Source organism: Saccoglossus kowalevskii, chromosome 4, assembly GCF_978046115.1.
Source record: "Saccoglossus kowalevskii chromosome 4, keSacKowa6.1, whole genome shotgun sequence".
NCBI classification, from domain to species: Eukaryota; Metazoa; Hemichordata; class Enteropneusta; family Harrimaniidae; genus Saccoglossus; species Saccoglossus kowalevskii.
The window spans coordinates 19,340,158-19,357,217 of record NC_140644.1 but is presented as its reverse complement, the minus strand read 5'-3'; the positions used below and the strand labels follow the sequence as shown (position 1 = coordinate 19,357,217).

At 38.4% G+C, this 17,060-nt stretch overlaps 1 protein-coding gene across 1 annotated transcript; it reads right to left on the bottom strand.

Annotated features, from left to right (window-relative positions):
• Window positions 1–279: 279 nt before the first annotated feature.
• LOC100376564 (Na(+)/citrate cotransporter-like) lies at window positions 280–14,743 on the bottom strand. Its single transcript, XM_085497915.1, has 13 exons — window positions 14,234–14,743; window positions 8,648–8,913; window positions 7,024–7,147; window positions 6,462–6,544; window positions 5,863–6,060; window positions 5,404–5,523; window positions 4,945–5,061; window positions 3,704–3,808; window positions 3,423–3,538; window positions 2,583–2,701; window positions 2,023–2,184; window positions 1,662–1,799; window positions 280–763 (listed from the first exon to the last, which is right to left on the bottom strand). Exons 1-13 carry the CDS (start codon window positions 14,342–14,344, stop codon window positions 563–565), a joined length of 1,860 nt encoding a protein of 619 aa, XP_085354041.1. The 5' UTR covers window positions 14,345–14,743; the 3' UTR covers window positions 280–562.
• Between the last annotated feature and the right edge of the window lie 2,317 nt (window positions 14,744–17,060).

Sequence of the window (17,060 nt, the reverse complement as noted above, 5' to 3'; positions counted from 1 at the left end):
ATGGGAGGTTAAAGGTCAAAGCGGAAAGTTGTTGAACTGCAGAGAGTTTATTTAGGGTGGTCCCCTCAGCCCTAACCGTAACCTTAACGCTCCAGTCCCTCCAATGTAATTCGAGATGCTCCTCCAAATAACTATAAGTGACTCGAAAAGGGGTATATACAATTGAAATGGGAGAGTGACACTGGAGGGGCAGGATTAGGATTGGAGCTTTGGGTGAGGGGGCGCTGAACCACTGAACGTGTACATGTAATAACATATATACTTCACAATAAAACAATATTTCGGGAAAATCAGAATATTTCAAGTTTATTGCAATCATGATACATTGCTTTATCCGACCAACTGTCATTATTGATTGACAGTATTACTTCCATTGAATAACTGAACACAAATCCGGCTATATAAAAATACCTATTTTACCTGACTGTAAATATATATTTATATGAGGTCACCGCTACATGATACAAAATAAAAAAGGCTACACAGTATATGTAAAATAGTCAAGGTTACAATATATATATCTTGTTTGTAATATTATTTCCTTTGCCACGCCTGGCATCGTTTATTGTACAGTCACGGTAGCAGACGGGTCGATTCCTGTGACGTTGTAATATATGCAAGTGGTCAGCATTGGCGATGACGTAGGGGATCCTCCTGCCCAATCAGGATATGTATGCAAATCAAAGATGAGAACACCAAGAGTGTTTATGGTCAGATTCACTATCACGATGCTGGCTAAGTTCATAAGGAAACCGGATTTCGCCTAAAGATGGTAAAACAAATACATAAATAATGTTTCCATAAAATCTGAGGAGTTGGAAATAGGAATGTGTTACATACAAATTCGGTGAAACATTTTACTCATTTTTGTGTATTTGTTCTTTTAATGTTCAACCAGATACTAGTACTATTAGACGTAATTTTCCGATTGTTACAGGTGAACACGGCGAACGGTGACAAAAGTAGACTTTGACATTGAAATGGTTACAGCGCGTTTTCGAATTTCGTGCAAACAATGTATGTTACACACGTTGTATACGTTGCTATGGGTCCCATATCAAACACGACGCGAGGCAGGGTCTGTAACGCTTTAACTGTAGTGAATATATTTAATTCGTCCACCTTTTCCAAATTATGAATTTTATATATTTCGTAAATAATTCATACACAAGAGGGATGATAGTGAACTAGACAAGCCCATAACTATTTTAGAGCGGGTGAGTCGTCACCTGCGCATGCGTCAGATGGCCATAGCGTGTCATTGTTTACAAACAAGCGTCTACCCATGAGCCTTTGCATTTTTAGAGTGTGTTGTTATCGTCGCTTGGGACTCAATTTCCGCGCGTGCGCAGGTGACGACTCTCCTGCTTTAATTCGCCACAGTCCGCAATGAATATTGATATTGAATCATATACAATTCTGTGTATATCAACTATATACTGTAAAACACTTTCTTTCAGTTAGTCTAAGAATTTATTTTGACTGAAAAAACAACATTTTGGATGTTGTGTATGGAGTTTATTTTCACTGATTTCTGCGTCAATGTAAAATAAAGAAAGAGAAATGTTTTTACTGACTGGAATATATTATCGCTGATTCATCTCTTCATCGAAAAAGCAAAAATAAAATAAAGTGAAATTAAAGTACTTTTGAAAGCTTACCATATCTAGCACATTGAGAGTCCCATAGGAGAATGCGATAGCATTTGGTGGTGTTGCTATTGGTAACATAAAAGCAAATGAACTTGCCACAGTAGTAGGAATCATAAGATAGTGAGGGTTTATATCCACACTCTCAGCCTGGGGTAAAAACATCAAGTTTAAAAAGTAAGTTCAAACATTATTCAAAAACGACGAAGAAATAAAGTTCATATCAAGCAACACAGTCGCAGTGCAGCAAAGTAAAGAAACAAATTATTTCATATGTGTGGTGTATTGAATAATATTGGCATGATGCAGACCGGGTCATCTTGTAAACGAAGTAAATATTAGTGAACACCGCGAGGGCGTAATCTGATCTTACCATTTTCGCTATGATCGGTAGGAAGACTGCGGCCGTCGCCGTGTTACTGATGAATTCTGTTAGCACCGCGATAAGTACCGTACATACCAGAACGAGTGTCCATGGTGGTATATTGGCGAAGACAGCGAATTTTTCAGCCAGATAATCGGATAGCCCCGAGACCTACAATATAACAGTAGTGTCGGAAGGTAAGTTCATAAGTTCAAGTTTGAGGGCGCTAGAATTATACGATCGGCGTGATGGTAAGAGACCATTTCCTGCATGAAAATGATCACAATTCGGTGACTTTCTTAATCGGAATTCATGAATGAAACTTTAACCAAATTCCGACGTACTTCCTCGATTATTTATGTGTCTACAAAATCTGGTCGCCAGCCCCCCCCCCCAAGTAGCTTGCAAAAGGTTCGTTAAAACTTACGAATTCTTGGCATACCCAAGAAAATATACACGTTCAATTTAAGGCCACCTCTAGTCTATCATTTCCAGATATCTAGAACATTTTAGAGAGTGTTGAACAAAAATTCAATGATTAAATCACTAAAGATGATTACTGTGATTACCTGGAAAGCGTCTGCGATTGCATAGCCAGCCCCCATTAAAAATATAACTTCCCATTTCAGGTTAGATGAAGCACGTCGCCAATCAAGTAAAGTCTCCGATGACGAAGAATTCTCATCATCTGTATCGTACCCACAAAGAGAGATTATTAAAGAATGTTGTAGACACGTCAGTTTTATGTCATATTGAAATTACAGTAATCAAGCAAATATGTGATGCAACTACGTATGCACTGTACTGCTAACAGTACCCGACATCCATGAGCAAAGAAACAACTGCGAATTAAACCTAAATGTGTTCACGAACATCTCCGAAACACGCGGCTACATGGCTGTTACAAGTTCCTCCTATATGAGCTGTTAGGTCAGAGGAGGCGACTGTCTTAGTTTGCCAGTTACAGAACAAACTGGACACAATTACTGAATTCTCCCTATTACTATTTTACACTAATTTATTTGATGGCGAATAGCCAATTACGTCCTCAGCAACTGTTACTAGGTCATTCTTCCTAGTAAGTATGGATGCAGCGATCAATCGCAAATCTATCAATAATTATGTGAGGACCGAAACCAGAGTTTTTCGAGGAACACGCTCTTAATTGCAAGGAATATCCTCCAGCACGGATGTTACCCAATCCCCAGATGAGCTGAAGCACATATATAAGGCAAAATTTGATACGTCAAAAAAACTATCAACAAACAAGCTGTTTTCTGATTGGTCTGATCGTTAGGTGTTAGGGTTGAGTAGGGAAAAATTTGTAAGTAACTTTGCACTGACTTCCCAATTCAAGTGTGTGTTGTGAAAACAATGTGCCTATAGCTATTATGTTATTGTACACCGACCTTGAATAATGTGTGTCGCGCTCCCGTTACCACATTTCAGAAAAGCTGGACGCTTTGCGGGAAAGAGACATAGAGATACGACGACTGCAATGGTGGCTGTGGTCGCTGTGACGTATCTGAGAAAAATAATTGTATGATCGTAAGAATCAGACACCAATCCAAACAAAATCAGACACGATTTGATACGGCGACCCGTTAATATTGTTGCTGGTATCGCCACTAAACATTCAGCACCGATAAACCGCCGAGGATAGGCCGCTGACGTCGTTTTAGTCACTTACCCATGATCGAAGATTGACGCCCAGCCAGGTATAAATCGTGGAGAGTAACTCAGCCACAATAATGACAGCACCACGAAGTGAATGAGTACCACTACTTCAGCCCAACTAACAAATAACAAAATAAAATGTTGAGTATGTGGTCTGATGCAGGTTTTCACATCGCAATGTTTTCACGTTTGTCAAAATATATTCGTTGTCCTCAAACCTAGCCTGGTCAGGGTACCTTGCCTCTTATTTCGTCTCTCTCAATAATAGTCTGGAAATATTGACTAGATTTCGCTCATTAATCATGTAAATTTATTCCAACGTCACTAAAATCAGGGCGGTCACACTTTCGTCTCTGTCATAGCGTCTGTTGATGCAGCGCATGAGAACGTCGTATAACCGTCATCCATAGTTCCGAAAATCAATTATGACTACGCGGGGAACCGAATCCGCTCAAGCCAGGAATCAGTTGTCAATGTTTCCATCCCAGCTATATGAAAACAATACTGTTCTCCTGTTTTAGTGTATCGCGTGCGTCATTTTACTAACAATAACATTACCTTGCACAACATAGTCCGCGATAAAATTCTTCGCATTTACGTTTTTATAAAAGTCAGACATTAATAAATAGTTCGGTTGTCACTTTTTTGTGGGAACATTTTCGGGTGAAACAACTGCGGAACAATGACCGTGCGTAGTTAAGTGTTAAAGGTTGGCTGTGACGGAGGTACTTTTGCGTGAAGCGCACAGACCTACAGGGAGATTGGATCATCCACTTACCGTACGAGCGAAATACAAACAACATGTCCAGACTAAAAAGAAGAAAAGCAGGCTACATCGAACCAGGAAACCAACAAACATGTGATCGGAGCGCATACAGTTATGACGACAAACACCTGAGAACAGTTATTAATTTGATGCACTTGGTGCATATTGATGTTATACCGCGACAATCGTTAAAGTTGCATTTTTAGATCGTAAAATCTTTAAACAGACTATATGGGTTCGTACAAGCGATATATATATGCACGATGCGCGGTTGGCGAAAAATTGGTCCGTAACGACCGCCGATTCGAGTGATTTTTGTTAATGGGTGGACCACTCAATAACAGTAACCGGAGCGAGCGTCCTCGGTGATGCAGTTCAAATGGGATTCTTAGGGGGTCTCAAATTTTGAAACCGAGGCTTGCACCACCAAGTCTACATTCAAAAGACCTTCTTCCAAATTAATATTATGTAACATTGTTCAGACTTACGACATACTGCCCATTGCCTCGTACTGCTCTCGAATCACTAGTTGTGCATCTGACTCCTTCTTTGTAGTCTTACTACAGCAAGTCGAAAATCCACACCGACAATTCTTTAAAATACCTCTGTTTTGGGACAAAAGCGAAAACATATCAATATACAATAATATATGACCCAAGAATAGTACATTCATTAAAAAAATGTCAAATCTCAAATTAAAGTTCAAGTTGGTATCGTGGTACTAATGAACATCTTTATTTCAAGTTTCCAATTTGGGCTTCTTCCGAATTGTATATAACTTGAGTTTTTTTTTTTATGTTGATTGTTATTCTTGCATAGGTTTACGCAATTATGCTGCGCTCTAATACATTTCATACATGAGGTACTCGACTGGCCAACAGCGATGACACGGAAAGTACTTTTAAGGAAAAACAGACAAAATACACATTTTCTATGGACGTACCCACCTTAAGTCTAAAAATCTCCACTGCAGTACAAACCATGCGAATAATAAAATGATTAACTGATTTGGGAAGGCATAAAGAAACCAAGTGCCAAAGTCAATTACGGCCTCGTACCCATACAAGCTGCAAGACATAAAACATTATTTTTTGATGAGAAGAGAACTATTTTGGAACTGAAAAATAAATGTGAGGAAAGTTTACAAGAAATAAACTGCCACCGAACAGGAAAACAATATTGATACTAGAAAATAATTCACCTAACTGTCGGCAGTTCGTACAACGAAATGTAAAAAACGAAAAAACCAACAACAAATAAATTGTGCAAAACGTCCGACAAAGCAGCCAAGCAAAAGTAATGGTTCATTCATGAATATTTTCTACAAAACTCCCCACCAGACACACGAATCAAATTCTACAAAGTAAAGAAACAAACACGAAAATAAATCAATAAAGAACAACTACCTTTCCAGTTGCCCCGTCATAACGATGTTTGACGATGTACCATACAGTGTGGCAGTGCCGCCGATATTAGCTGCATACGCCACACACAGCACCATACCTTTACTGAGACGTGTGAACGCCTCGTCACCTGTTGGGTCGCTGTCACGTGACTTTCTCAGGGCCTCTACCTCCTCTGTGGACTTATCGTAGTCATGGACACTGAACGAAATGAACGTAAAAACGTATATATTCATGGAGACCGTGACATAACGCGTGAAATGCGATATTTACAATCATAATATCCAGCGCCTTTTGCAATTTTCTTCCGATGTACTGCTCTCTGCGTAACATTTATGCTACACCTGCGCACATTTCACGCTGTACAAAACAGCGCCACCTAGTGTCGTAGAACCGACCACTGCGCACACTTAAAGCGGGAGGGTCGTCACCTGCGCACGCGCGGGAATTGAGTCCCAAGCGACGATAACACACGCTAAAAACGCAAAGGTTCATGGGTAGGCGCTTGTTTGAAAACAATGACATGCTATGGCCATCTGACGCACGCACAGGTGACGACCCCCCGTTGCTTTAATGCAAATATACTAGTAATTATAGCTTACGAGTTATATTCTTTGATTTCTATACCCTCTTCAGTTCTTTCAACAATCACAGCACCATTTTCCATTCCTGAATGTTTGGTTTCCTATATCAACATTTCAAACATAGTAAGTAAATGGAATCGCCTTGTGATATCATGCATGTGTACACACGATAAGGGAACGCACTCGCGATTAGCCTGACATGTAGGCGTGAGTAGGCCCTCGCCGGCCGAACGGCATCAGACCTCACTGGTTCCCGCCTCAAGTGTCATGGCGTATCAAGCCACAGGAGGCCGGTAACTAGTAACGGTTGCAGTATTCTGATTGGTCCGTCACTCTCTCGTTGCTTGTTTTATTTCCCTAGGTTACCTGACGTCAGCGCTTAAGCTCGTGACCCTAAAGCAGGGGTTTCCTTTTACTCTCAAAAGTTGGGCAAATATAAAACTGTTTCTTTTGCTATAAACTCACGCGGCCTCGTCAGGCTAACCATAGAGCTAACATGGGCTAACTCGCGATATGCTGGGAACAATACCCCAGGAGGCGTTATGTAATGAAAAGCAAATCAAATATACGGTATAAATACCTTTCTTTTCGTATCAATTTCTTTGAGTATTGCGATGGTCAAAGGAACCATCATTGCTGTTACAACCGAATTGCTCATCCACATAGCCAAGAAACTGGTGGTCGCCATTAAGCCAAACATCAACCTTAAATCAAAATTACGATCATAATATGTCAATTAATCTATTCCTCACAAAATGTCTGGAGAATTTTGAAAATTATTACCCTTTAACACAAGGTATCGGCAATGCACTTATACATTCATACAGTGACAGGATTGCGTCATCACCACAGGAAAACAAATAATTCCAGCAACAATACTGTCAAGTTCAATCGACGTCGTCTGCATCGTGCGGAGGGCACGAGTTGAAATCAGTGGTAGGCTATTTAGGCGCATGCGCGTCCGATGTCTCCGGCATCACGTCGTTACACCTCAACATCGAACGTCGGCATGTCTGTCAACAGCCACTTCCGACTTATTTTTTATAAAGACACCACACACACTGCATGGACAAATAAAAACATTTAAATTGAAAAGCTCAATTTTAACACAGCTGTTCGCTTTTGATTCTTGTCATTTATAAAGTAAAATAATTAAAAATAGAATTACAATTCTGAATATCGTATTATACAGCAATATCATTTATAGGCGCTGTAACCGCAGACTGAATTTCCCCTATTACAAATTTATACATTGATGGCGAATGGCCAATCATGAATACAATGAAACGGACATTGATATCTCAGAGGTTACAAGAGGTTTGAAAATATATCTTGAGACCGGTGTATATATGTGGGTAGGAATTATGCACCAAAGCTGACGTGCAGCAAACAAACTCAAGTCATTCTTATCGCTATCTTAACTAATATGTAACATAGTGTATTGTTTTAAAATGTTAAATGTAATTTATATCGTCGCCAAGCGTTATGCAGAGATTATCTTTTCTCTGTGGTAATGTGATTATTCAAATACTTATTGTTGATTTACGTCTGGTACTATGGGGGAATTGTGTATATTTATTTAAACATTACATATTATCAGAGGTACATAACTTGGGGTTTGCAACTACGGTGACATGATACCAAGATCCCGTTTCAATCTCGCTCTCGCATAAGCGTTCCAACTCAGAAAAATGCGATTGCGCATACCCGAGGTAACTAGAATACTGGGATGTCCAGGTGGATCAAATTAGCTGCTCACGATATGACAGATTACGTTAACTATATTTTCGATGTATTACATTTTTTCACTATGAATGTGGTAATATATCTTTTATTACAAACCGCCTATGTCATGTCAGAAGGTCGTAGCATAAGTCTCGCTATCTACGAGATGAGACTTGAATGGGAACTTGGCATGATGTAATGTACCTCTGATATTATTTATAAAGTTATTTATTTCGATTCAATCATCCCAACAGGAAAAAAACAATTACGGTAGTGATTAACAGTTTACACTTTTTCTGTTCTCGAATTTAACTGAGTTGTCAGACACGTACGTAATTAGTATTCATGTGATACAATATGTGTGTTCATATTCATAGTAGCAATTTGTTAATAAAGGCCGGATTTTTGATATCCAAACAAGGAAATTATACATGCGTGTGCGAGTCCGCTATAGGACAGTAAAGACGCAAAACACTCACCAGCGAGGACTGGACGCAGTGTATAATAGAATCTTCAATGCAAATCGTCGATGCAAGTCCCAATACGCCAACGCATCGGCCACGAAGAAAGCGCCTATCATTGTCATAATTATGTCTTTCATATAGTTTGCAGAGACCCGACTGGAATGCATGATACCAAGTAGAGGAAACAGTAGTACGGGTAGGAGTGCTGTGACCGCCATCGGGAAAACCTCGGCCATCCAGTAAATAGAAATGATGAGTACGGCATAAGCACATGATGCTGCCTACAGGGTGAAACAAAATGAGATATCTTGCAATTCAGAAACAATTTACGTAACTAACTTGATCACGTGACCAAGATGTTACAGCGCGGAAGTTCTATTCTATGGGTCGACCTATCATAGAATATATATCATCAATTCCTGTAGGATTCTAACAGGTATTCCAAAGAAAGAAAAAAAAAACATTTTCCAGCGTGTAATAAGATGGGAATTAAAAAAACACGTTATCTGATAACAATATGTATAACAATAGAACCAAATGTGTGTTAGAATCGTGCCACGAAGACAGAAACGTAATTTGAGAACAATTAAAGTCTGGGACAGTTTTGAAAAAATCTAGATTAAAATCATAATGAACGTCAATCCCACAAAGACCATGATCAAATATGCAGCTGATTGCTTTGTGTGACGTATCCATTTCGCAATTTCACGCGCTAATAATTGTACAATATAAACGTCAATTCATTTAATTTAAAGCTGTGTCATTGTAAACAGTCGTAACTATTGCTATTTTATCGATTCTCGCCAATTCGTTGAACATCTTTGAATATTGCTCTGATGTTGATTTAGTTTGTTCTTTCTATATTGCATTGTTTTTATTTTTGGGTAACGTTCTACCTTAAATGACAACGGGGGGGGGGGGCAGACGATTGTCGTTTGTTCGGGGTTCTGTAATTGTATAGATTTATTTAGGCATGATGTCGCTGTGATGCAACTCGGGGAGGGAAAGTCATTTTGTTGTTGTTATTGGATGGATATTGACATGAAATCAAGATATTACTTGTCATGTGACCGGCAAGACAAATCATGTTGAAGATATCAAAATGCTGCACGACACTGACACCAACACGTGCGTCAATAAATAGATCTCTTGAACGAGATAAAGAAATCAATTGACCTTTCAACAAATATTTACTTCACCTATTGCTGGTGGTATCGTTATTTCAAATAAATAATACACAAATTAACCTTCGCATTTATCTAACTACTTTCACAAAATAGGCTACGCTTTTATTTCATTTATTTTTTTAAATTCACATATGTTAGTATGCAAATCTAATATAACCTGACATGTATATACTATTTCAGCTATATATACAAGATAAGGACTGAGCATTCGAACTGTTCGAGACATTCAGCGTGGGGATGACTCAATATCCCAGAAGGGTCCTGGCTCTGACCACCCCAGCCATCTATAAATATACATTTAGACATTCACGGAAAAAGAATCATACCCCAGTTTTAAAATGGAATATGCTATAACAATCCTATAATTTGTTCTCATAAAATTTGCATATTGAAATTATGGCAGGTGGACTTTGTAGCTGCATAAATAATCAACTTATGAATATCCATGATCTAAATCTAAACATGATGTAATCGAGCCGTGCTGGTTGGTTCTTAATACGGCAACACTTGATCTAGATTTCATTAAAAGCCAAATACAGTTACGCAATCTCTAAAAAGAAAGTCCGAGTACAATTAGTGAGAAGAAATAGATTTGGCCTGCAACGGGAATCATTTTATTTCTGAAAAGAAAATATATTCGCTTGGCATCAGTTTAAAGCGGGGGGAGTCGTCACCTGCGCACGATGAAGACGGTCATAGCGTATCATTGTTTACAAACAAGCGCCTACCCATGAACCTTTGCGTTTTTAGCGTGCGTTGTTATCGTCGCTTGGGTCTCAATTACAGTGCGCAGGTGACGACCCCTCCGCTTTAATTTCCCTCGTGGCGGTAGTCATAATTAGATAATTTGAAAAGTTTCGAGTGATACTAGTAATCAGTCGACAGTATCGGAAATTAAAAATATTGTCCACGGATGTTATCATTCAAAACGGTAACGCATTCTCGCTGGCCGGAATATGTTTCTGCCATGGACCAATTTGGTGCCGCCGCGAGAGGGCGTGGAAAACGACGAACGTGCGATAGCAAATAGTGCAAATTAATGTATATGTCCGTGAACTAATGCAAGTTTAATAAATCCCATTTTACACCTTGCATTTACCTTATTAAGTAACTTTATAAACAAAATTATGTCGAGTTTACAACAGGCCTATATCCGCCATTTTATATAAATATTTAAAAATTTCACGAGTAATATAGAAACGGGACCTCAGGTGGAAAGTGACATCAAGTATAAAAAATGACGATCTGATGTACTCAAATTTGTAAGTGTACGGCTCCTACAACTTCAAAGCCCCAGATGTCCCCAATAACGTCCAGACCCCACTGGGCAAACTGTACAATAAATACTAGTAAGCGAAAACGAACGTGCGTCCGTGTGCATGTGACCATCCAGCACAGTAGATATTTCAAAAATCATGTGCAAATAGCCTCGATTGAACGTTGTAACGACTAATTACTCGGAAGTGATTAGATGTGAATTAATATTAGAATAATAAGCACATAGCTTCACGTACTTTAGGCATGGAGGTACAACTGTATACCTTTAGGTACTTTCGACAATGATACCAACCTCGACCTGAAGTCAATTGTTGCGAATAATAAATAGGAATAATAAAACAATATAAGTTTTATAACGCAAATTCACTGTTTGTCGAGATCAAAATCGACGATTGGCAATGGCTATTCTGGCGGTTGTTACAGACAATATTTTCAGAAATCTGAGTGTATTGTTATAATGAAGCCACATCATATCACAGCAAGTAATTGTACTTATTTTTTTAAATTGTATTGTAGTTAGTATCATTCAGGGGTTACCCATTTAAATTACAAGAAAGGCGCCGGGGAATTACACCGGGAAATTACAGTGGAAATCGAGTCACCTCGAGAGTTCATCACGAGCAGCAGCGTGCAACAATAATAGGAAGCTTGTTAAATGTACAGGCGGTATTGTACAAATGCGATTTTTTTTTGTCAAATGGGTGGTGTCTAGTGTTTATCAACACCTACCGATGGCAAGTGAGAATTCTTGCATTTAGAGTAGTTAATGTCAACTTGAACCATATTTATAATACTCATCGGTTAAAATTATCTCTGATTTTTTTAGTCAGTTAGTGTTACGTCTGAACACTACTTTTATGACTCATTCAGTTAAAACTACAAATACAAAAAATACAAAAGCGTTCACTATTAATCGTCGAACTGCACTGATTATTGCTGTGCATTATTCTGTAAATACTAGTAGTATATTCAAGTTCACAAATACCTGACGAAAATGTTTTATTCACATTTTCCCAATTTCTCTTTCATTATGCAGTCGTCGTATATACTGTAAAACATGTCTTTTTAGCTAGCATGTTATTTTAGCTAATTTAGCTACTGTAAAACGACTAATTTTCAATAGGTTTAAATTTCGCTGACTTACCATTTCAGGCATATTCAGTGGGTTTTAAATTCACGGTTTTATCATTTAAAATGTGTTCTATGCTCAATTTTACATTCACTGGGTTTTAATTTAGCTGCGCTTTTTCCAGACAGCGAAATAAGCAAAATTAAAACCCAGTGAATAATTAATCCTTTTACAGTAATCAATAATTTCGCTATAAAAATTAAAAATTGTAATTGAAGTAAAAATAGGCCTACTATTTGCTGACTAAATCCGCTTGAAAGCAAGTCAGTCAAGCTTGCCGACAGTACTGCCGTGAATTACAGGTCGTCGTTTTTGCTCTATAACTCCTTACAATCGGAGTTTCGTTTAGTTCAGTTTTGTCGACTTGCAGTACGATTGTTATAAAATTATTACCAGCACAAAACAGTTTTCATTTCCAAGAGCTAAGAATGTACGTGTAACTGCTTTGTCTACGAATCACCGATGCGTCACTGAAATTTGAAAGTCAGTCTGCCGTCCCACATGACACAATGGACCTGATTAGTCTATTTTTGACTACCTCGTATTCTTAGCCAATCCGCGTGCATGTGCTATGTTCGAAAGGCCGCATGTGCACCGGAAACTAAAGTGAGATTCCCATCCACAACGAGATTCTTCATAGATATTTATTTTTCCCTTTTTACACCGAGAACATTTACAGTGGTCAGCCAGATTCGAAATCAATATATCCCGGTCGACGAGCCTCGTGTTATTCGCTTCACCGCAAGCGTTACCAGATACTGCAGACTTCGTTGGCGATATTTTTCGTTTCGACATCATGCTCATCCTGTATGTTGATGTTGTGTCGTCAGCCTCCAATGTCAGTATAGTGGTGTCCTCATCGTCAGCATTCGAGGTAGTTACGGTGGTGTCCTCAGTCTCCAGTGCGGTGGAGCAGATGTCACTTGGGTTTTCACTCGACTTGTCTGTTGTCGACTCGTCCGACTTTGTTTCGTAGAGGGACTGTGTTTCGTAGTAAAAAATACGGTTTCTGCTATTCATAAACTTGCAGGTTTCGCCTGTCATTGGAACACTCTTTTTCCAATTTTTTCCCTGTGCCATTTTCAAAATAAACTTGGTCAAAACAAAATAAATGAACAGTAATATACAGTAGAGAAGCGATGCAATGAACTATCAGCAACGAGTGAGTGTATCCAATCATTTGACCGGACGCGTACACGCGATGTTTATTTGCGGGATTAAGCTAATTACAAATGTTATTGTTTTGACTCAGAGGGGCTTAGCTGAAGTGCACATTCCCGGGGTTTCAGTTAATTGTAAATTATTTTTTATTTTTTAAAAAGCCGTTTTTTTCTTGAAATAAAAACGTGATTTAATAAAAAAGCAAGGTCGTATGGCTGCCTATAGGTATAAGTCACCATTTAATGAAAGAAAAAAAATGAAGAAAAAAAATCACCACGAAAGTCTTCTACATCCTTAAGATGTCGCTAATTAGAATAGAGTATATTCTCACAGTATGATTATTGCCACTTTACCGAAATTAAGATTCAGTTAATTCATGCATTGAGTCAAATTCGCTAAAATGATATGTAGCTATTTCAAAGTGTTTTACAGTATTTTTTGTCGCTTCACCCTGGACATTTTTCTTTTAATTTTACCCCTCATTTAAATCTAGCGCTGTTTAGAGACTGTAAGCTGTGAGTATCAAATTAAAGACGATGTGTGTACGATATACTAAGTAACCTATTATTATCAAACGCTCACAGCTTTCTTTGTTCACATGATCCCGAAGGATTTGACTGAACTCGCGCTTGGTTCACATATACGTAACAGGCGGCGTGCTAATTAACATAAACGAGGTCATAAGATCGGTACATGTGACAGACCCTTTCCATATCCATCATCAGCCGACCGTGATCTCGGCCGTGATCAGCTGTTGTCCGATTTCGTTTCGAGCGACACGGGCGCATTTAAAACGGTGGATTCACCTTTGGCATACGTACTGCTTATAGATTCCAATACACTTACCGCTGTTTGCACTTTGATGAGGAGAGGACTGAGTATAACAGGAGTTAGTACCAGTACAATGCGTTTACGCTGATTCCATATAGTCCGGCCTGCAGCTCGAACGGAAGCCATGTTGTTCCGATTCTCTGTATATTCGTCTTATCAAGAGTCTGTCACATCGGTCGATTCTTCCTTACAGCCGGCGGTGAGAACACAGCCACTTCCCCCAACGCTAAAACATGTCTACCTAGAGTACCGGTTTTAATGCTGCGGCAGTAGCCGGGAGTACAGTAGCAAACACGAGGTCAAATGTTACTATGATTTCACGTGTGACGTCTAGTACCCAGGGTATAATTCCTCAGAGATTATCACGCTAATAAAAACTACCGTACCGTTATAATGATTTAGTGGTTATTTATAGTGGGTAACATAACTGACTTGTGATTCCAGTGGCGCTCCTCAGTACAGGCCTTCAGTGAAAAAGCATTTTCCAATCACCATGCATTATTACACACTCACACACCACGCCATCGCAAAAAAGGGACGGTTCAAATTCTATTGCGTGGGCGGGACAAGACCGGGGTACAAGGTAGAATGACGGTTAGCATGACTGTCATTTCGAGTTCAAGGGCAATTCATGCAAAATTCGACCCCCTAGGTTACTGGATTTCAATAGTTTGAAATTTTAATGGTTCTTAACACGTGGGTTCTTAATTTAATTCTTTCCACTTATGTTGACCTTAGTACATGTTTTATCCATTAGAGTAGTCATATTTGACCGTTGATGGCGCTAACTATCACTATTTTTCGATTTAAAAACATCTGTGTTTAACCACAATTAGTAACCGTGGCTTTACTTTCCGAGCTATAAAATTTTAGTTCATTAATTGGCAATTTTAATTTAATTAATTGGCATAATGTTTTTTTGACAAAATGCCTCGCGCCGAATATCAAGTGATTGTACAAACTTGTTATTTTATGTTTTTTTCTTTAAAGCAGCTGTATTATATGGTCAATCTTCATCTTAGTTTATCTGAAATTCATTAAAAATATGAATATATGAAATATCAAGGTATTTTTTAAACAAATCTGAGAGTAAAATCCTGGTTGCATATTATAGACGGTTTGAAGTACTAGAAGGAAACACGATTTTACTCGAGCTTGACAGGAACGAAATAATCCTTATTGTTTAGAAGCCTATATATCCTTATTTTGGCCTTTAAAGACACTTGCAACTAGAAATGGGACTGGGATATGTTATACGCTTACACGTGAAAAACTCAAGCTCCTCCTATACACAATTTTAGATCAAACGCAACACGACAGAGGTCACACGTGTTTGCTTGGTATATACGACTTTATTGTATTTTATGTCAAGATCTCAAATGAGATACGATAGCAATAAAGATTTACTTACTTACTTACGATTTAAATCATACAATCTGTCAGTTGTGATCTCAGTTGCTCTGGATCATTAAAGGTTGACAATAGTGGTAAACATTGTAGCAGTTTACGTTTTTCTTTGTTACCTCCAATTCAGCAGCCAGTGAACAACCTCTGAAATAACTCGTACACACTAGATCCTACAATAGAGGCACATTGCCAGTAAATACCTCTCTTCTTTTTAAGGTAAGGTCAAATTGTTTGGATTTAGAAGGGAATAAATTAAATCACAGAGTGTTCATATTGTTTCGTGGGTCCCCGGGTGTTGTGGTAATGAACAAAACAATATGAAGGCAACCTGGCTGGGCCTTACGTGACGTAAGCAACGCGTACTATACATTGTTTACACGTTAATTAGACGTGCGTCCCGTGACGACTGTGACGCTTCAACGCTTTTTCACGCAAATATTGATATTTCTGGCAGTGGCGGCGGCACAGGGGGCGATCGCTCCCTCGAAAAAGATGTTAGGGAGGGCGTCGCCCCTTCAAAATCGAAATCCTTTGTGTCAGCAACATTTGCCCCTCAAAATGCAGGAAATAGCGTTTCAGAGGGTCAAGATTTAAAAGGTGTAAAATGTAATCAGCTATTTTATTCGTTCGTAATTTGCACAAAGATATTATTTTTTGTAAGCGTATAAAGCATTTTCCTTCTATTAAGGTCGTGCCTTTGGCGCGAGGTTGGTGAGGAGATCTCACCCCTCCATGTAACATTTCGTGCCGCCGCCTCTGTCTTGTCACCATGCGTGTCAGTTAAAATGTGCGTGTCAAGGCTTTTTAAAATGAATTTTCGAGCGCGCTTTGATTTTGAGAACAAATTGGCCGAAAAGTTATTTCTTTGCTTTAAAAGATGAGAGTACTGTAGGAATGGTCAAAGTTTATCTGTCCTAGTACTGATTCCAAAAAGACTAAAAGGATAAAAGACTGACTGTTTCATGCTCAACTGATAGTAAAACCTAATTTCCTGTTCACTTTTTACATCTTTTTATTTAATAAAGTTTTTTTTTTTTGCAATTATTCACTAACACTGAAATGATTTGTGCCGATTTTCATAATTAATTTTATGATATTTAAATAAATAATAACGTCCATGCACAGTCCAACAATTAAATTATTTTGAAATTTAGAAAAAGTTTAAGGAATATATACTCTGATAGAGTAATTCGGCCGCTCATTAAAAGTATATAAATAAATAAATTAAATAAATAAATCACACATCATGTTAATATCAATACACCTTACATTCTCAAATATTCGTTATCTGTACAGCCTGTATGGACAGTATTTCTAATACAGTTGTTAACTTAAATAGTTAAATGCAAACACTAGCTGTATGTGAATTCTGGCTGCGAGTGCAAACAGGGATGATGACTTAAATATGAGTTACAAATTAGTCATAGAGCGATGG

Excerpts from the sequence above, each read along its gene's own strand:
- LOC100376564 (XM_085497915.1), bottom strand. The coding sequence starts at position 14,344 with ATGGCTTCCGTTCGAGCTGCAGGCCGGACTATATGGAATCAGCGTAAA. Across the intron at positions 6,061-6,461 it reads GAAATCAAAGAATATAACTC|TGTCCATGACTACGATAAGT; the intron begins GTAAGCTATAAT and ends CATTTCGTTCAG. Across the intron at positions 2,702-3,422 it reads CGCGACACACATTATTCAAG|ATGATGAGAATTCTTCGTCA; the intron begins GTCGGTGTACAA and ends GGTACGATACAG.